The 21,074-nt window shown below is 38.7% G+C and overlaps 1 protein-coding gene across 2 annotated transcripts in view; it reads right to left on the bottom strand.

Moving 5' to 3' along the window:
- The window catches only part of POU2F1 (POU class 2 homeobox 1), a 178,861-nt gene that overhangs the window by 16,938 nt on the left and 140,849 nt on the right, over window positions 1-21,074 (bottom strand). For both annotated transcript variants that reach the window (XM_044916414.1, XM_021682671.2), the window contains exons 6-13: window positions 20,301-20,489; window positions 18,485-18,611; window positions 17,060-17,154; window positions 11,167-11,340; window positions 5,403-5,544; window positions 4,312-4,457; window positions 2,676-2,855; window positions 720-825 (exon numbers count right to left, since the gene is read on the bottom strand). In XM_044916414.1, the coding sequence (XP_044772349.1) occupies window positions 720-825; window positions 2,676-2,855; window positions 4,312-4,457; window positions 5,403-5,544; window positions 11,167-11,340; window positions 17,060-17,154; window positions 18,485-18,611; window positions 20,301-20,489 (1,159 nt within the window). The remainder of the gene's footprint in view (window positions 1-719; window positions 826-2,675; window positions 2,856-4,311; window positions 4,458-5,402; window positions 5,545-11,166; window positions 11,341-17,059; window positions 17,155-18,484; window positions 18,612-20,300; window positions 20,490-21,074) is intronic.

Here is a 21,074-nt window from a genome sequence, read left to right on the forward strand (position 1 = left end):
AAAGGAGGCCAAAGGAAAAAAAAATTATTCATTTTATAGTGAATGTGTCAGGCACTAGACACTGAGATTGCAAAAAGAATATTCAGACCTTTTGAGAAGTGCAAAGTCTATTGGAAAAGACTAAAGTATACAAATATAATCATTTATAATACAGGCAGGTGGAAATGAACAGTTTCCTGGGAAAGCTAAAGAGTATTTCTAGAAAGAATTGATGCCTGTGCTGGTAGTTTCATTGCTATTGGAAAGAAGTGCAGTGGGGATGTTTACAAAGGCATGGATGGAATCTTCCTGCGTGTTGAGGATGGAAGGGAGAAAAGATTAGTGGGAGATTAGATCCAGATTAATAACCTTCTATGAACTGATGATGAATTTGGATGCTTTCCTGAATACAAAAAGCTGTAGCCACTGAAGGTTTTTAAGGAGTTACTTGAAAAAAAAGGTGGGAGTTTTGAAAGGTAAGTCTGGGAACAATGTAGAAGATAAGAGTAAGGTGGGAAAGAACAAAACAGATAAGAAAACCTTTATGTGAAAGTGTTCTTTCTGACAAAATTAATTATGCCTGTTTTTTGGAGTTCAGGTTTTCATATATGACTTTTCAAAAAAAGCAATACGTATTTCTAGTTTAGAGCCTTAATTCGCAATTTAATTCACAGTTCTCAGAGAGACGTGTCATGGGCCTACCATCTGCAGGCCAGCTGCATGGCCCGGCGGCTGCATACCTGTAACAGAGAGGTTGGTCACCGCAGCGCTGCTCAGCGGGAGGACCGGATTGACCGTGAGGGTCGTCGCCGCACTGCTCGTCACAAGGCTTGGCGTGGTTGCCACCTAGAGGTCAGAAATGAAAATATGCGAACGCATTTTTAAAAAATCAAAAAATTCAAATCAATACTGAAGATGTATTTTCCCTATAAAAAATTTTAAATTCCAGATACAACAGAATTAAAAGGGGCTAAGAGGAAATAATTTTATAATCATCTTTTGATCTTAGAATTGAGAAAATAGACATACGTTCAAAGGCTGCTATTAGAAGATGGTTTTTCTCTGATAGGAGAAATGGTTTTGCCCAGGTTTTAAAAAGAAATAAAAAACATTCCTAAATTTCAATGCTGTTGAGTAAGATATACTCCAAGTAAGTAAGGAATATTATACTAATTATCAATTTAATCTACACAAGAAAACTATTCAATAGGATCAGAGAATCAGGGATTCTTGGATTGCTTTTATTTTTGGTCATGTGGGGACATGACTATCTTGTTTTTGTTTTTAATGAATGATATTATGGAAAGGATGCGAAGCAAAATTTTAGAGCTGACAGTTTCTTTTTGAAATAACATAAAATACTTCTACAGTTTTGTAAGAAATACTTTTTGTTTCCTTTTAGTACAAATAAATCCAAAACACAAAATAGCCATCTACATAAAACAGAACCAGATCTAATGACTGTCTTTTTCATAACTACTGTGTCAAGAGCTTCATGATTAAAGCCCAACCATTCAACAACCACAGCCTTCCCTTAACAACCAGTACGTGCTCTTAACGATGACTTTAGTTTAAAAAGCATCCCAGTATAGAATGATATTCAAATACAATAAAAACAAATTAACAAGGGAAGATCAGAAATGCAAACTTATCATCTGTGGAATCCTGGCTGGAAATACAGAGTCACATTTGCCATCATTCTTAAGATCAAGGGAGTACATGACCGCTGCATGTCCCCTCAGTCTAGAATACTATTCCAAAGCAATGGGTGGAAGTTACTCAATGAGGTTATCAATGAATGGTCCTACATAATGTTTGCGAGTGAAGATGTGAGATGGCTGAATTCATACAAGTTCAGAGCTAAAGGTTATCTGGGAATTTACTGTCACTTCCTCATGTAAGTTTAATAAACTGGGCTTTAAAACCCAACATGAATATAGGGACCCCTGGGTGGCTTAGCCGGTTAAGCGTTCGACTCTTGATTTCGGCTCAGGTCATGATCTCAGGGTTGTGGGACTGAGCCCTGCATCAGATCTGTGCTGAGTGGGGAGTCTGCTTGAATTCTCTCCCTCTTCCTCCCCTTCCACAAACAAAACAAAACAAATGAAACAACAACAACAAAAAACCCAAAAACCCAACACGAATAAAAAGCAACTAAGGATTTTTTTTTAGGTGACTGGAATCTAGCAAATCTGCTCCCACAGTTACAGAGTAACCTAATAAACTACATCAAAGAAGAGAATAATGGAGCCACCATGAAACAGGAAAGAATTAAAATTGTTCACTTTAAAAAAGAAAGATCAGTAAGTTCTTAGCTTAATGACAACATGAGATTTAATTACTTTAATAACATTTATTTTTTTTAACATTTTTTTTTTTTTTTTTAGTTTTTATTTATTTATTTGTCAGAGAGAGAGAGAGAGAGAACACAAGCAGGGGAGAAGCAGGCTCCCTGCTGAGCAGGGAGACCAATGCAGGACTCAATCACAACCTAAGCCGAAGGCAGATGCTTAACCAACTGAGCCACCCAGGCGTCCCACTTTAGTAACATTTAAAATACAAATTTACATATACTTACTCAACATGAATATATATATACAATAGATTACTATTATGAAATAAGTCTATTTCATAGATCATTTGTAAAATTATAAAAATTAGTCCTTGAGCTTGCATCCACCACTTTTTATCCTTACCAGTGAGGTTGGACTGGGGAAAATTGCTTTGATAGGTGAACTGCTGGTCCCACCACTGCTTGGTGGGTTGATTCTTTTTTCTTTCTGGCGGCGGTTACAAAACCAAACACGAATCACCTCCTTTTCCATACTGAGCTGATCAGCAATCATGGTGATCTCTTCCGAGGTAGGCTTTTGATTCTAAAGGGAAAAAAAAAAAAAATCATCTTTTGGAATACCTTTTTATTATTTTAATTAAAAAAATTTTTTTGGGGGGGGCTTAACTTTTTAAACTACTGGCATAAATATATAAATGGGGAGGGACAAATCAGAGAATGAAGTTGGGATATATAGGACCATATTGGCCCACTTTTAACAAAGAACTTCTATAGATAAACATTCTAAAGAACATATATTTATTAAACTTATTCATATTAACTAAGAATAAGCTATTCTTTTTTTTTAAACAATTTTATTTGTCAGAGAGAGAGGGAGAGTACAAGTAGGGGGAGCAGCAGAGGGAGAAGCAGGCTCCCCGCTAAGCAAGGAGCCCGATGCGGGACTCGATCCCAGGACCCTGGGATCATGACCTGAGCCGAAGGCAGACGCCTAACCGACTGAGCCACCCAGGCGCCCCAAGAATAAGTTATTCTTGAATATTTATTTTTTTTCCTTAAGGGCTATTAATCTCAAATAAAATTAATAATCAATGTAACTTTATATATTAGTAGGAATGTAAGAGTTTCTCAGTGCTCCATGCACATGCTTTCGCTAGGACAATGATGTAGGCAATAAGCCGATGGGCAGGAATAGTAGGTGAAGGGACTTTAGCATAAGAAATCAAGTAACTTGACCAATCACACAGTTAATAAAAGTGGTAGAATGGATAAAGATTCCTGATTCACTGTTCCTTCCACTGTGCTCAAGCCTTTTCTAAATTAGAGAAGTCAAAATTTTACTGGAAGCTCTGTGATCTTCCCGGGGCAATAACAAACAAACAAGAAACCAAATAGCTGTTAGACCTCCAAAGCCTGTAGTGTTCTAGTCCCAAACGACTATTCTAGGCACACAGACACTAGAATTTAGTCAAATCAAACTATTTGTGTGTCGCCGGATCTACCTCATGGTTTTTCCTCCCTGGATGCCCTTGCTTGTGCATTTCCTCTGCTTCCAGTGCTTTCCTCCCACTTCTCCCGGCCTGTTCCGATGTACCCCAGGGCAGCTGCTGCCTGTCACACTGGGGCTCACACGGATGTGAGTGTGGACTCTCCCGAACCCTGAAATACTCTGGGTCTGTTTCTGAGGTTCAGTAACTGGCTTTGTCTACTGTTCTCCACTATGTTTTTTTTTTTTTTTTAAAGATTTTATTTATTTATTTGAGAGAGAGAATGAGAGAGAGCATGAGAGGGAAGAGGGTCAGAGGGAGAAGCAGACTCCCCGCTGAGCAGGGAGCCCGATGCGGGACTCGATCCCAGGACTCCAGGATCATGACCTGAGCCGAAGGCAGTCGCTTAACCAACTGAGCCACTCAGGCGCCCTGTTCTCCACTATGTTATAAGCATCTGTAAGGACCGAGGCTGGCAAGTCCATCTTTTATCACCTACAGCACCTAATATTACACAATCACATGTATGTGAAAAGTAAAAACTTGACTAACCTCCAAGAAACTCTTCTCTAAGGCCACACGGATGTTGGTCTCTATGCTGGTGCGTTTCTTCCTCCTACGGTTCAAGCCCTCCATTCCCAGCCCTGGAGAATTCAGGGCACTTGGGCTGGAGAGACCTGAATCAGATGAGAGGTTCTCTGTAAGAAAGAAGAAAACACAGAAATCAAGTTAGTGGAGCATGATTCATGCGTATGATACATATATTAATGACAACAAAACTAACCAAAATATGTTAAGTTAAAAGCAAGCACGGAAGGGTTTTCAGAACCTACATTAAAACAGCATTCACTACCATAGATCTTTCTAAATTCTTTAAAGTTTAAAAAAGGTTCAGTCATTTAATAGTCTAATGACCCTGGTCATGTCACAGACATCTCTGCGTTTCTTTGCACCCTATGTAAAATGAGATGTTCTCACCTGTGGAACTCAGTTAAGATTATTACAGATGTTGAGGCCTCATCCAGAGCTATGGAAGCAGACTGTCCAAGGGTGGGTATTAGAGGTCTGTCTTTTCCAAAGACCTGACTTTTGTTTCCATCTACAATGAGAACCACAGTCTAGGAGATCTCTGTGGTTCCTTACAGCTCTCACAGCCTATGATTCTGTGACTCAAAATCCAAATTTTCCAAAAGGAAATCTCAGTACAAAAGACCTAAGTTAAAACTAGCAGCTCAACTTTTTATGTATGAAATATGTGGTCATTTTTAATAACAAAAGCAGAAATATGATCAATAATAAGTTTATGATAATTCATCAAGGAAGCACCTACAAATTTGTTTTTTAAGTGTATCTAAATACATAGGACTTCTTATCCTCATCCTTCAACTATCCCTAACCCTGGCTCAAATACAAGAAATATTCCAAGGCTAAAAATTATTGCTCATTGTGTACACTGTAATTACTAGATTTGAGTGAATTACTCTCTAATTTATGAAGTCATAATTTATATTGATCCTCCCAACATTAATGAGCTTCAGTGTTCTGAAGGACCAATAATGCAATAGGAAACATAACCCCGAGTGTAAACAACGTCCCGTAAAACTCCATTGGACAGTGAGGAAGTGTCTTACGTATCCACTCACCTGCATCATTTAGCCACTTCTCCAAAAGTGGCTTTAGCTTGCACATGTTCTTAAAGCTGAGGTTCAAGGCTTCAAAGCGAGAGATGGTAGTTTGGCTGAAGTCATTTCCATATAGTTTACCCATAGCGAGCCCAACATCGCCCTGCACAGTAATACAGAGCAGGAGGGGGAGAGAAGAGAGAAGAGATTTGTCTCACTAATGTCCAAAGTCTTCACTCTAGGGTGCTGCTCCGTAACTGTTCTAAAGACTCAACATTCATTCCATTTATTGGGTCCCACAAAACATCCAGCCTTAAACTGAGCACAGCATTCAATGAGGACTGTTAGTTAGGCCTTGATTATGACAAAATTCTTAACTCCCATGTTCTCTCCATTTTGAGTCTCTTCTTGCTACCTCATGTAACAACCAAGACATCAAATATTTCTAAGTTTCAGAAGATAGTGTTGATATCCTAACAAGCCCCTTAACTGATGCAACCACAATGATTTAAATAATCCTTAAAAGCAGTTACCTGTATCACCTACAGGGTTAATAGATGTAAATGTTTAGATAACTTCAGGTATTTCTGAACTAGCCAAACTTCCCATAAATCACTTTAAAATTTAGAAATAATGCCTCACTCTCCCTGCACCCTCCTCCTGCCCCCCATAAAGTATTTCTGGAAGCAGTGAAAAAAATCAATTTCCACCCTTAGTTTGGATTTCAAAGTTGGTTACAAAAACAGGTATCCTAAAAGACTACTTTTGTAACCATTATAGAGATAGAAATTCACAGTAGAGAGGTTTGACCCACTTAGTTAAACCTTCATGGGCACTGGAAACTTGGTAACCCTATAGCAATAGAACAATGATCCCCTGAATATATTACAAAAGATGTCTTTCTTTATAAGCCTATAACCTTTGAAATGTATACAGTGCTTTTCTTTCAGCTGAATCTCTCTTGTTAAAGCTGAAAAAAGCCATATCTTAATAGTTATTTTATACAGGTAATAGAAACTCATGGAGTTTAAATGATTCATGCTCTCACTTCAATTAGTTTAGTGGCAGGACAGAAAGGCAACATTTCTAGTCCCAAGAACTACACAGCCAATTCAACTATGCAACAGCCACCTCCAACAATTGTAGCAACACTTATTTTGAATTGGGATTATCCTAGTCCTTTGACTCCCTCCAACCCTGCAATCCATCTTTTAGATGGATACTACATTTATTTTTTTATTTTATTATTATTTTTTAAAAGATTTTATTTATTTATTTGACAGAGAGAGACAAAGCGAGAGAGGGAACACAAGTGGGGGAGTGGGAGAGGGAGAAGCAGGCTTCCCTGCGGTGCAGGGAGCCCGATGCGGGGCTCGATCCCAGGACCCTGGGATCACGACCTGAGCCGAAGGCAGACGCTTAACAACTGAGCCACCCAGGCGCCCCAGGATACTACATTTATTAGCACCTGCATTAGGTGGTAGTTAAGGAAAGGAAAAAACTTCTTTTTTTTTTAAAGATTTTATTTATTTGACACATAGAGAGACACAGCAGGCGGAGCGGCAGAGGGAGAGGGAGACGCAGGTTCCCCGCTGGGCAGAGAGCCTGATGCGGAGATGAAGATGTGACGTGGGGCTCGATCCCAGGACCCCGGGATCATGACCTAAGCCCAAGGCAGACGCTTAACCGACTGAGACACCCAGGCGCCCTAGGAAAAAACATCTTTTTTTTTTTTTTTTTAAGATTTTATTTATTTGACAGAGAGAGACACAGTGAGAGAGGGAACACAAGCAGGGGGAGTGGGAGAGGGAGAAGCAGGCTTCCCGCCAAGCAGGGAGCCTGACGTGGGGCTCGATCCCAGGACCCCAGGATCACGACCCGAGCCGAAGGCAGACGCTGAAAGACTGAGCCATCCAGGCATCCCAGGAAAAAACATCCTTAAGAAACCTCCATTTTCGGGCGCCTGGGTGGCTCAGTCGTTAAGCGTCTGCCTTCGGCTCAGGTCGTGATCTCAGGGTCCTGGGATTGAGCCCCACGTCAGGCTCCCTGCTCGGCAGGAGGCCTGCTTCTCCCTCTCCCACTCCCGCTGCTTGTGTTCCTGCTCTCATTATCTCTGTCTCTGTCAAATAAATAAATAAAATCTTAAAAAAAAAAAAAAAAGAAACCTCCATTTTCTTACTGCGCAGCTTTTGATAAAAAGTTTAAAGTTTAACAGAGGTATAGGTTTAAACGTTCAAACTATATGATAAAATGAGGTATAGAGAATATCAGAACTTCAACTGATGTGGCTATTTAACTTAATTCAAATCAAATAAATTAAAAACTCCGTTCCTTATTAGCACCACTAGCCATCCTTCAAGTGCTCAGGAGGCACACATGGGTAGCGGCCACGTGCTGCATGCACAGATGAGAACATTCGCACTGCCACAGAAAGTGTCACTGACAGCTGTGAATACACAGTCTCCAAGAAGAATAGGAATGGACGGCTTATTGATTTCCCTCCAATTACAGTAAAACTGAAAGAACCAGGATAGTGTGAGCGGGGCATAAATGCTATCCATTATATTTATATACAAATAAATCTGTAGATAGAGGTTTATCTATATCGATATCTCTATACATTTATTAAATCTTACTTCATTCAATCAACAGATATTCACTAAGTGCCTACTATATTTCAGGCACTAAATATGCTTTGTCACTTATATTCATGTCTTGGCCACTTTGTTTAGGTAATAGCTTTAGAAAGCTGGGCCAACTAAACCTTGCAATTCTTTGAGTATAAGACCTGCTGTAATAGATGAAAATAAATGTCTTCTGACATCGTATCTGCATAATTTGCTAAGAATTTCTCAAAAACTTCTGTAATATCTAGGAAAAGTTAACAATATTGGTAAGTACACAAAAATAACATATCAAAAATCACATCATTATGAAAATAATGCCTTAAACGGTGGCTAGACATAAAGCCATGCCATCAACTCACCAAAACTCTGATAGATCCATGTGAGATTTATAATACAATTTTACTTCATATTTTAAAAAAATTTTTTTAAGATTCATTTATTTGAGAGACAGCAAGTGAGGCGGGGGGAGGGGGAGTGGAGCAGAGGGAGCGAGAGTCCTAAGCAGACTCTACAATGAGCGCAGAGCCCGACACGGGGCTTGATCTCATGACCCTGAGATCATGACCTGAGCCAAAACCAAGAGTTGGGCACCTACCCCACTGTGCCACCCAGGCACCCCTAAATTATTTAAATGAATAAAAAGCAACAGGCCCCTCAGTTAATATACTAATTCTCATTAATTTGATATATGCTCAGTTTAGTGCTCTTGTTACTACTACGTTGGGTTCTTCCTCACAAAAGTAACTGTTTTAAGCAGTGGCCTCATACATTATCTGAACTATATAGAATATCTCTGGTATGTTTTTCTTTGATAAGATTTTATTTACTTATTTGAGAGAGGGAGAGAGAGGGAGAGAGCAGGAGGAAGGGCAGAGGTAGAGACACAAGCAGACTCCCCACCAAATGGGAAGCCTGATGCGGGGCTCGATCCCGGACCCTGAGACCATGACCTGAGCTGAAATCAGACACTGAACTGACTGAGCCACCCAGGAGCCCCTGATATTTTTTAAAAGAGCAAAAGGAAAAAGGAACAAAGACTGGAATTAGGAAATAATGAATGTACCACACGTGATAAAAGTGTTATACTACGGTATGCCTCCCAATTATATAGTGACAATCTATAGCAATCTTTTAACCAATTAAGTAATTAGGAAGTTACAGTTTAGGGGGTGCCTGGGTGGCTCAGTCGTTAAGCGTCTGCCTTCGGCTCAGGTCATGATCCCAGGGTCCTGGGATCGAGCCCCTTGTCAGGCTCCCTGCTCCGCGCGAAGCCCGCTTCTCCTTCTGCCCCTCCCCTCCCTTCATGCTCTCTCTCGCTTTCTCTCTCTCAAATAAATAAAATCTTAAAAAAAAAAGAGAGAAAAGAAAAAAAATACTGTTTAAAACACCTACTAACATGTACATTTACTCAGAGGATAGGGATTTTTGTTTTAGTTTAAACAACTTCAATGTCTATCTTCCCCTGTGTGTGTATATAAATAAACAGGATACAAAGCAACCTTTGGAAAACTACAACTGGGGTAGGTGACTTAAAAACAAAGGTTGATTTTCCCATCCTCCACCAGTACTATGTGCTTTAATCCACGCAGTTAAATTTTGCAAAATGTTGCCACTGGTATGTCAAAGTCATTCTGAAAAATAAAGAAGACTCATGCCAAATAATAGGGTAAAACCATAAAGCACTAGACCATAAGGAAGCTCCTTTACATAAAAGAGAAAGTAAGAGAAGGAGAAACAACACTAGCAGTATGTTGGGTCAAATGCCACAAAAAGGCTAAAAACTATTTGGGTAGAAGTTAAAGATTTTAAAAAGCCTTAATATCCCTGGCATTTCACTGAGGCAACAGTCTCCTAGGGAACCTCAGAGTATGCTTTGCTAATAGCCTGAAAGCCGAAGAGCTGCTCACTAACCAACCTTACACTTACTCAAGCTTAACTTACCCCATCATTCCAGTTGTAACTTTAGCTTTCTTTTTTAAAAACAAGCCAGATCGTTGAGATGTTTCAAAGTACTGAACTCTTTATGAATTGTAATTTGTTTCTTCACAACTGAAACTCCTCACAAAGATAACTGCATTTTCTCTAAAATTTTACCTACTTAAAAAATCACTTCACGTTCCTAATATGTAATTAGTTTCTTTGAGCAAAAATAAGTTACCAGAAAAATAAGGATAAAGTCTGTTCTTAAAAACACAGAAAAAAGAAGGATATCATCCCTGGTTTTTGATCTACCACCGTAGTGCATTACTTTACTTTCAACTGAAAATAATTTGGATAGTGTTTAAGTAGCAGCTTAATCTTCAAACAGTAATTATATTCTAAGAAAATATCAGGTTTTTCCTGATTCCATAAAAACACCCAATCCAATCTATACTTCCATAACTACTTCTCATCTAATGATCTCATATCATTTTACATAAATGTTACTCAGTTTAATTCTTTTCCTGCTTTAAAAGTATTATTTGTGACAGGTTAATCAAAGAGTTATCAGTGGCAGTGCTTGGAACAAGAACGCTATATACCCAGATGCCTGTTTAAACCATTAAACTTATTCCACATTAAAAGCCCTCTGCTAGGTGACATTAAAAAAAAATTAATTTGAATTTTGATTAATTTGGGCTTTTCAGATTTAACAGATTCCTATTTGTTTAATTACTTTCAGTTTGGGCTTACTGTGTGTGTGTGTGTGTGTGTGTGTGTCCACTGGCCCCCTTCTCTCTCCCAAAAATCTGTTTTTAAACAAGTCTTTCAAACTTTTCCCCCTGCAATCTTTACTCTCTGAATCTTACAGACAGAGCACTAAGGCCTAGAACCAGATGTTCTACAAATAAAACCCTCACTATAGTTACAGTATCCCCAAACATAATCTTTTAAACTCTCACCTTTTATTGGTCTAATTATGATTTCAGAGGCCCGTGTTCTGAGAGAAGTCTTAAAGATTTTAACCTAACATTAAACCATAAACTTATAATTGGATATATGATTAACAGTCTAAATTTATAAATGCAGAAAATGGCTAAGAACAAGTTGCAGTCTAAAACTAAGTGACAACAAGGCCAAGGAACCTTCTGCACCTCAGAAGCTTCTCTGGACACGTAAAGCACAGATCTGGACCCAGTCAAGGAGATATCTCTAAGTTAAGGGTGGGTTCATCCTACCTGAGTGAATCCAAGTTTGATTCGTCTTTGTTTGAAGGTCTTGGCAAATTGCTCAAGCTCCTCAAGGTCACTGGGCTCCTCCAAGCTGGGAGTGTCAATTCGCTTTGGTGTTGACTGGCTCTGTGGAAGTGTCTGAATTGGGGTTGCTGCTATTGTGCGTGTTGGGGTTGCTGGCTGTGACAAGGAACAGAAGGATAAGAGAACAAGCATACAAAATGATACACTGGAACGTGTTGCACGTGAACAACTTAAAGAAGCAGCTATATTCATAAAGAATTATGAAGACCATGTAACATCGTGGAAGGTACAACATAATGCTCAGTGAGAAAAGCAGAGTGTGAAACTGTGTGGACTATAATTACGGTTAAGGTTAAAAACATGTAAGTCCATGAAAAAGCTTAAATACTCAAAAATGAAACCATTATATTTGGGTTTTCAAATATATGTATGCATAAGATACATTTGTTCAGAGCATACGTAATGAATTAGACTTTATTTTAAAGAATCTATTTCACAAATATGCCACTTAATCTATAAGTTTCAAAACAGCTATCTTGTTTATCTTGTTTGTACCATCATATCTCCAACTTATGACACAGTATTATAAAAATAATAAGATTAAAATGATTTTAAGGGGAAAGTAAATCACCTACAGTTTAAATAACTTAATAGCTTCTTTTTTGTGTCTTTCTTTCCATAGACCTACATTTCTTTCCTTTTTTATCCTGTTTTTAATTTGTTGCACTAGGTTTATTTAATCTCTAAATGTTTCTCTCACAAGTTATAAGTAATTTTCAAATCTTCAGTAACAAGTCATGCATCTCACTGATCAGAGTAACTTTTATGATAGGATTAAGACACTGGAAGGGGCCACAGGGCACAAAATCAAAACAGTAAACTTTGTTTTTACTCAGGTATGACTGACACAAGAAAAGCTGCATATATTTAATACATCTTGACGAGTTTGAAAGTAAGTATACATTCATGAATATATACTGTCACCATACCCAGCGCCCTAAACTTACTCACTGCCTCTAAAAGGTTCTTCCCTCCCTTGGATCTACATTCTTAACTTTAACTATAATTATAGGATATATAATTTTATACTCTGCTTCATAATTATCATTTTCAAAGGCTAACTGAGGTGATATTATCATAATTAAACAATTTCTTCATTGCTAGACACTTTTTTTCACTTATGTTTTCACTAAAATAGTTAACACCATAATGAAAAACCTTGTACATATGGTTCTTTTTCCCACCTTTGTAATTAGTTCTTTGAGATACATTCAGAAGTGATTTTCTATAAGATAAAGGGCACACCATAAATACACATCATGTTGGTTCTCACTACAAAATGCTAGTTTCTTCCAAGTGATTGTGTTAGCAGTTTTTAAAAATGTTTTGCTAAGTGAAGGAATGTATGGTACTTCACTATTGCCTTAATTTGAATTTCTCTTATTACTCAAAGTAAAATTTTTCCCATGTGTCAATAATTACCTGTATTTCTTTATCAATGGATTTATATCCATAGCCAATACATCTATTAATGGTCTCATTCTCATCCTTATTGAGCTCACCAGATGTTATAGATTAAGGTTTGTGTGTTGTATCAGTACAAATAGATTTCCCAATCTGTTTTTTCCTTTTATTCTTCAGTGTACATAGGTTTTAAATTGTCATTTGGGTGAACTTTTTTTTCCCTTTCTAACATCTTACTGCTTCAAATCTGAGAAAGCTTTCACTTATTTCTAACTCAGATAAAATTCCTTTTAATAGTCTGCTAGCTTCCTCTATATATTTTTATGTATTTATTTAAATCTATCCGAAGTTTATTTGGGGACATGAAGTAGTATAATCTTTTAAAGAAATTTTAAATTTCCTTATTACACAAACATAAGGCTACTCTGTTTTGCTCACAAGCCGAGTGGAATCTGCCCTTGTGAGTATTTGTTAGTGGAAGGTGCTGCACACCCCACCCCCCGCAACCCGCCGACTACAACATCATTGCTGAGTTGACCCTTCCTGTGAAGTAGCCCAGGTGAGAGCTTACTGCCCAGGGTTACAGATGGAGTCTGTGGCTGTGAGTTCTCTTGTAATTTAAATGCGTCATAAACCCCAAACTTCGACCTGGATAGTAATATGCTCTTTCCAACTGAACCAACCGGCCCAGAAAACTACACAATAGACATGACACAGGCCTACAACTGGAGTAAGCGCCTCTCTATCACCGTTTCAATGAAGACAACAAGTTCATCTCTATTAGATGTTGTTGACACTGAGTAATGTTCAACCTGACCATTTTAGAGGAGCCCAAACCAGCGCCAACCATGTCAGAATCCTGTGCAGCTGTACACTTCCCAGTGAAACTGGTTGATAGGGAGAGGTGAATCTCAACTATCACACTGTTACTTCATCTCCAGGCTTGAAGTAACCCCGTTCTCAAATAATAAAGGACTAAAAATAGCTTGGGTACCTTTTGGTGGGGTGGTTACAGATAAGTTACCCCAACTCCAGAAACCTCAGGCTGGACTGGGCCAGATCTAGAAATGGTAGAGTAGAATTCAGTGAGCAGGAGTCAGGATGAAGCTACACAGCCCTGCCACTGTGTGCAGAGCGTGGAAGCCAGGAAGGAATTGCCGGTACAGGCTTTTTTCAAAACTCCAACCTCATTTTTATATGCAGCACAGTCACAATGAAGTGCAAATTTAAGTGTACAGTTTGATGTTTTGACAACTGTATATAGTTACAGAACTGCTGCGACAATTAAGATACAGAACATTTCTATCCCCCAGACAAGTTCCTTTGTGCTCTTTGCCACCAATCTCCACCCTTAGCCCCCAGCCCCCGGCAAGCACTGATAGGATTTCTGTCCCTATAGTTTTGTCTTCTAAAACACCATCCACATTGAATCATACAGTATGCTGTCATTCATGTTTGGCTTCTTTCACTTAACATAATGCTTCCAAAATTTATATATGTTGGTGAATGTTTCAGAAGTATATTTCTTTCTATTGCTGAGTAGTATTCCATCAATCACATGGACATGCCAAAAATTATGTTACCTATTCACTAGCTGTTGGACATTTAGGTTATTTCCAGTTTGGGGTGATGATGAATAAAACTGCTTTGAACATTTATATACAGGTCTTTGTGTGGACATATGCTTTCATTTCTAGGAGCAGAAGTGCCGGGTGATAAGGTACATGCATATTTAACTTTATAAGAAACTGCCAAACTGTTTGCACCAACTTGCAACCCCACTAACAATATATAAAAGAACCCAGTTGCTTTACACTTGGTATTGTCATAGTCTTTTTCATTTTGCCCATTCTAGTGGGTGTGTAGTGATATTTCATTTGCATTTCCCTGATAACTAATGATTTTGAGTATCTTTTCATATGGTTATTGGGCATTTGCATACCTCCTTCTTTGGTGAAGTATTTTCAAATATTTTGCACATACCCCCTTTTTAAATATTACTGAGTTGTGTGAATTTATTATAAATTCTGAAAACAAGTCTTATCAGATATAAATTTGAAGAATATTTTTTTTCCAGTCTGTGCCTTTTCTTTTTATTCTTCTAACAAAAAATTTTTAATTTTTATAAAATTAAATTTACCCATTTTTTCTTTTATGATTAGTGCTTTTTGTGTCCTATTTTTTTTTTTTTAAAGATTTATTTATTTTAGAGAGAGAACACACACGTGAGAGCCAGAGGTGGGGCAGAGGAAGAGGGAAAAGGAAAGAAGCAGACTCCCTGCTGAGCTTCGTGAAGCCCAAAGTGGGGCTTGACCCACCACCCTGAGATCATGACCTGAGCTGAAATCAAGAGTCAGACGCTCAACCGACTGAGCCACCCAGACACCCCTTTTTGTGTCCTATTTAAGAAATCATTACCTTGGGGCGCCTGGGTGGCTCAGTTGGTTAAGCATCTACCTTCCGCTTGGGTCATGATCCCAGGGTCCTAGGATTGAGCCGGGCATCGGGCTCCCTGCTCAGTGGGGAGTCTGCTTCTCCCTTTCCCTCTGCCCCTCCTCCCACTCATGTTCTCTCTCTTTCTTAAATAAATAAATAAATAAATAAATAAATAAATAAATAAATAAATAAATAAATAAATAAAATCTTAAAAAAAAAAAAGAAGAAGAAAGAAATCATTTTCTTTCCAGGGACACAAAGATTTTTCCCTAAGTTTTCTTCTAGAAGGTTAGGTCCATAACCCATTTCAAATTAATCCCTGTAAATTGTGTAAAATAAAATCAAGGTTCTTTTTTTGGGGGGGGGCGGTGTCTGTGGATAACCAAAGGCCTTCCTTTTCTCACTGAAATCCTTTGGCATTTTTGTGGAAAATCAGTTGGCCATAGACGTGTAGGTCTACTTACCCTTCTATTCTGTTTCATTTCTATCCATGTGCCCTTATCATGCTATCTTCATTACTATAGCTTTATAACAATTCTTGACATGAGGTAGTCTTTCAACTTTTTTACTTTTCAAAATTGTTTGATTACTCGATGTCCTCTACAATTCCACATAAATGTTAGAAATACCATGCAAATTTCTATTTAAAAAAGCCTGTTGGGTACTGACTGGAATTGTGTTGAATCTATAGATCAATTTGGAAAAGAATTCACATTTTAACAACATAAGCCTTCTGATTCATGAACATATTATATCTCTCTATTTGTTTAGGTCTTCTTTAATTTCACTCAGCAATATTTTGTAGTTTTCAATGTGTAAGTCTTACAAATGTTTTGTTAAATTTATCTGTAAATATTTTTCCTCTTAATTTCAACTTCCAAACAATCCTTCTTAATACTGATTGATTACAAGAATCTAATCCTACATTCTTGCTAAACTCACTTACTAATTCCAGCAGCTTTCTGTAGATTCTTTAGGATTTTCTACATAGACAATCATGTCCTCTACCAATTAAGACAGGTTTACATCTTCCTTTCTAATCTACATGTCCTTTATTTTTTTTCTTGTGTTACTGCACTGCTAGGACCTACAGTACAAGCCAGATAAGTGGTAACAGTGGACATCCTTGCCTTATTCCTGATCTTAATGGGGAAGTATGATGTAGGGCCCTTTTTTTTTTTTTTTTTTGGTAGATGCCTTAGTAAGGTTTGAAAACTATTCCTAGTTTGCAAGACTTTTTATCATAAACAGATGTTGAATTTTGTCAAATCTGGCAATGTGCTAATGATAACTTCCAAGATTATAGACAAAGAGAATCTGAAATGGAAGGGGGATTCAGGATCAGTCAGTTCAATCACCTAATTTACAGAAGAAGAAATGAAGGTCCACAGAGGTGAAATGACATGCTCAAAGTCACAGCTGTTTACAAAACAAACTAGATCTAAAACTTAAATCTCAAGATGCCTACGCATATGCATTTTTTATAATTTACCTCTAGTAGAAATGAGCTAAAGTAACATCTTAGAGGTGAGAGGAAAGAAAACACAAAGATCAGAACTTCTTTGCAATTTCTGAGAAAGTGCAAAGGACAATGATGTGTTTTAACTGAGGCACTAGGTTTCTAATGCAAGTGGTAATCTCTACTGCCAACTACGGGGAGGGGTCAGGGAAGACGAGAGGATGGCCAAACAGCCAGAACTCATTACCCATTTGCCACTAACAAAGTTATTCTTTATAAACATATAAGAAAATAGGAACTCCCTGAAGATTTTCAAAGACTACATCAATTTGGTAGCATTGCTTTACCAAGCTGGTAAGTCCTATTTTGAATCTTTGATCACTTTGTGAAAACTATCTGGATTATTTTTATTAGGGTATTATGAGGTTCTGCTGTGTTTTTATAATTTAACAAAGTCCAAGAATCCCTCAAAACATCAAGGCAAGAGAAAGCAAACCTCAATGGGAGAAAACTGACCTGGGAGGTGAGGGTGATGCTTGGCTGCGACTGTAGGAGGTTGGCTTGGCTTTGCTGAGGTAGTTGCGTTAAAAGATTTTGCGCTTGCAGGAGACCTGTAAAACAAAAACGTGTCATGTGAGAAACACTAAAGATTACTTTGAACATATGACAAAACAGAGAATAAGAAAGTGAAGTGAAAATGTCCAACTGACCTCTTGATAGTTTTTTTTTTTTTTCTTAAAGATTTTATTTATTCATTTGAGACACAGAGATACAGAGAGAGAGAGAGAGAGAGAGAAAGCATGAGCAGGGAGAGAGGCAGAAGGAGAGGGAGAAGCAGGCTCCCCACTGAGCCAGGAGCCCGATGTGGGGCTTGATCCCAGGACCCTGGGATCATGACCTGAGCCGAAGGCAGACGCTCAACCATCTGAGCCACCCAGGCGCTCCCAATCTCTTCATAGTTTTATCAGTCTTAAAACTCTTAATGTCTTATTTGCCTAAAATTCAATCTTGTTAAATACAAGTTGGGCAGAAGACATGGAACATTAAACTAAAACTGATGTATGTATTTGATACGGTGTCTGACAATCTCTCTGATCAGCCAATCCTTTATTTTAGTAAGGAATGGATGAAAATGAAGAAGTACTCTATACAAAAGCAGCTTGAAACTCTAAAAAGAGCTCACCTTCTTAACCCAGAATCCATTAGAAACTGCCAGTAGATGTTGGACCAGAGAACTGTCTGGTTCATGAAAGGAGCAGGCTATCTATTAAGAAGTGGAATAGGTATTCACACAATGAAAGATTTTAGAATGAACCATCAAGAAGAAGAAGGCTAAAGGACAGAAATAATGAGGAATTGGTAGAGATGCACTAGTGTTTCTTGGGATGAAGCCTTGATACCCTGAATCTCTCTATACTGACTCCATTAACCAATCTTACAAACATGATTGAACTTAACTGTCTGATACAGAAGTGACACAATATTTACCACTAAAAGGCCTTGAACTTTTTTTTAATAACTCAAAAACCTGCAACTTCTAATATAACATCCTGTCCCTTCCCAAACTTTAAGAGAAAACAAATGATTGTTAGAAGCATATGCTTTTAATGCCCAGCCCACCTTTTTAAATACATTCTCAAGAAAAACTATCAAAATACTAGAAGTAATTTATGTTGAAGGATTTCATTTAGATTGTTGGCCAAACTCTTGGATCCCCCCTAGTGATTAAACAGATGAAAGGCATTAAAGGACAACTTCAACATGTGGTATGCGTGACCAAAAAATGTATTTTTCTTAACATGATACTGAGTTTGAAGTTAGAGTAAATGTAATAAAAACACTGTGCTCATGGAGTTCCAGGGCCAGAATGACAGCAGTGGATGTAGGAGCCCCCAAAGGATAGCCCCATGTACCGCGGGCAGGTGCGGGGGAGGTGCTCACCCTGCTGGCCCTGGGGCGTCTGGGAGATGATGAATTGCGCTGGTTGCAGGTTGGTGGTCGGATGCACCAACACAAACTGCTGCAGGTTGAGATTCTGCTGCTGAAGCTGCTGCAGCTGCTGCAGATCCTAGAAAACCAGAATTACACCATAGATTAGAGATCCTGAAATCAAAACTCCCTGAATCATACGGTTCCCAGATGATGAACTGTGGCATCCAAATAAAAAAGAGTCAATATTTTACAATATTTTCCATTCTTCGGAACAGGGTACGCCTGGGTATGTTCCCAAAGAAGAAGCAAAGAAGAAACCTGGAGCGGCCATAAGGACTGATGATTTCTGTGGGTAGCTACTGCGTCATGACTTAGGCCAAACCTGATTTCCAATAGTTATTTCAAATTTCCTCAGAACAAATGGTTACAGTTGAGTGTTGTAACATGTAAAGACCAATATGGGTTTTAAAAATCAAGTGAGAAAAGAATATGTTGAGTTTTTAAATATTCAACTGATCTTTCTCTTAAGTAAAAATGGAGAGCGCTAAGTTTGAATTTGCATCAATAAATTAAAATATCTATAACGATTCATTAAATTTGGCACCAGTCTAACTCAACTGAGAAATCAGTGTAAAAATACCTAAAAATAGCTATCCACATAAAAATCCAAGCCATAGCATACTAAACTTGCTTATCTTGGTTTAGCGTTTCATAATTTTCAATGTGTTTCCATGGCACATTATCTTATGAGAATAATGTCAACATAGGGTTCTCAAATCTTACACACTAAAAACATTGTATTTGGTGAGGAAGAAAGTGGCCAAAATTAAACATTATCTTGATAAAGCTTGTATATAATGGTCATAAAAACTAGTCTGACATCTATTCTTTTTTTTTTTTTTTTTAAGATTTTATTTATTTATTTGACAGAGAGAGACAACAAGAGAGGGAACACAAGCAGGGGGAGAGGGAGAGGGAGAAGCAGGCTTCCCCGCAGAGCAGGGAGCCCGATGCGGGGCTCAGTCCCAGGACCCCGGGATCATGACCTGAGCCGAAGGCAGACACTTAACGACTGAGCCACCCAGGCGCCCCAGTCTGACATCTATTCTTTACTCATATAGTTAACTGGCTCTTTTTCAATGTCTAGTCAAACTCTAGCTACGATGTAAATCCACTTCTGCACTTCTGAGTCTTCTCCAGGGGGACAGAGATCATTGTCTAGCACTAGACTCGTAAGAATTCTTTCTATGACATACTGGTATGACTACCGGTACTTTTTTCCTCTCCTTGAGATAAAGGATTTCATTTACCTTTCTTCCTTGGTAGTATTGTCTATGCCTCTTAAATAACTTTTTATTATCTGTGGATACTTTGCCCTAAAATGTGAACACTGAAACCAAACAACATTCTAATGCAGTTCTGCACGGAGTTAATCACTCTGTAGCAGAGATGACGTGCCACCTCTCTCACACGAGTGGCAACATTCACTGCAGAGCACATGAAAGAACCCATGCCCGCCATAATTAGCTAATTAAAATAAATACAGTAATCCCCTGCTTCAGAAATATGCCAACTAATTATTCAAGAATTGTCACTTAATATAAACAGTTATTCAAATAATCAGTTATGTGTTTATAATATCAACTAAGCAAACAAATGTATTATTTCTAGTGCAGTGGTAAGGAAGGCTACCACATACTTCCCCGATCTAGAGCTTCTCAGGTCCTTAAGGGCCCACACTAACCATCAGGAAGTGAATTTTATACTAAAGGAAACCTGCCGTTTTCTGCCTCCCCTTCGTGCCCAAGCCCCAGGAGAGACTCACCTGTGCGATCTGTATGGGCTGAGACAGGGGGATCTGCGTCATGGGTGTGGCGGCGGAGGCTGAGATGGTGGCCCCAGCAGCACTGTGCTGTTGGCTGGCGGAATGCTGCTGCACGGCTGCGGCCAGCAGCTGGGCCTGGGCCTGGGCCTGCTGGAGCAGTAACTGCTGCTGGGCTGGCGTCAAAGTAAGCTGAACAGAAGTACAACAAACATTCGGGAAGGTGTGAAGGACAAGGGCCCCTACTACAAGCCATGTGGTATAAGACCCTAGCGGCCCAACTTCACGTGGGTAGCATGAGACTAGAACATTCATCAGCAATCAAGCTACCATTACTAGCAGAACGGTTACATTAAAACGGTGGTCCTCACTCTGGACTGCATCATTCAAGCTCGTCCAGGGCCCCAGGGTTCAGGCAAAAAAGTAATTAAGTAGTAAGCAGGAAAAAAAGGAATCAGTGCTGACAGGATATGAAAAGAAATTTACACCCAACAGAACAGCAAGTGATTAGTCAGATGAATGAGGAACAAGGATGCTGGATCTGACCACGGAAAGAACTGATAAGGCCCAGCTGCTTCCCATTAGCATGAATCTCTGCCATATTCCATCATTTCCATTATGTCCGAAGATATGACTAAAGAATATGAGCTCCATTTGTTTCTTTTCCAGGTCTCCCTACAGCCCCTCCCTAACCCAGTCTTTTCTATTATTGAAAGCACTGGGTCTCTGCAACTTTACATCCCCTTTCCAACACATTATCTCCGTGAAACAGGTGGT

Source organism: Neomonachus schauinslandi, chromosome 6 (assembly GCF_002201575.2).
Source record: "Neomonachus schauinslandi chromosome 6, ASM220157v2, whole genome shotgun sequence".
NCBI lineage: Eukaryota > Metazoa > Chordata > Mammalia > Carnivora > Phocidae > Neomonachus > Neomonachus schauinslandi.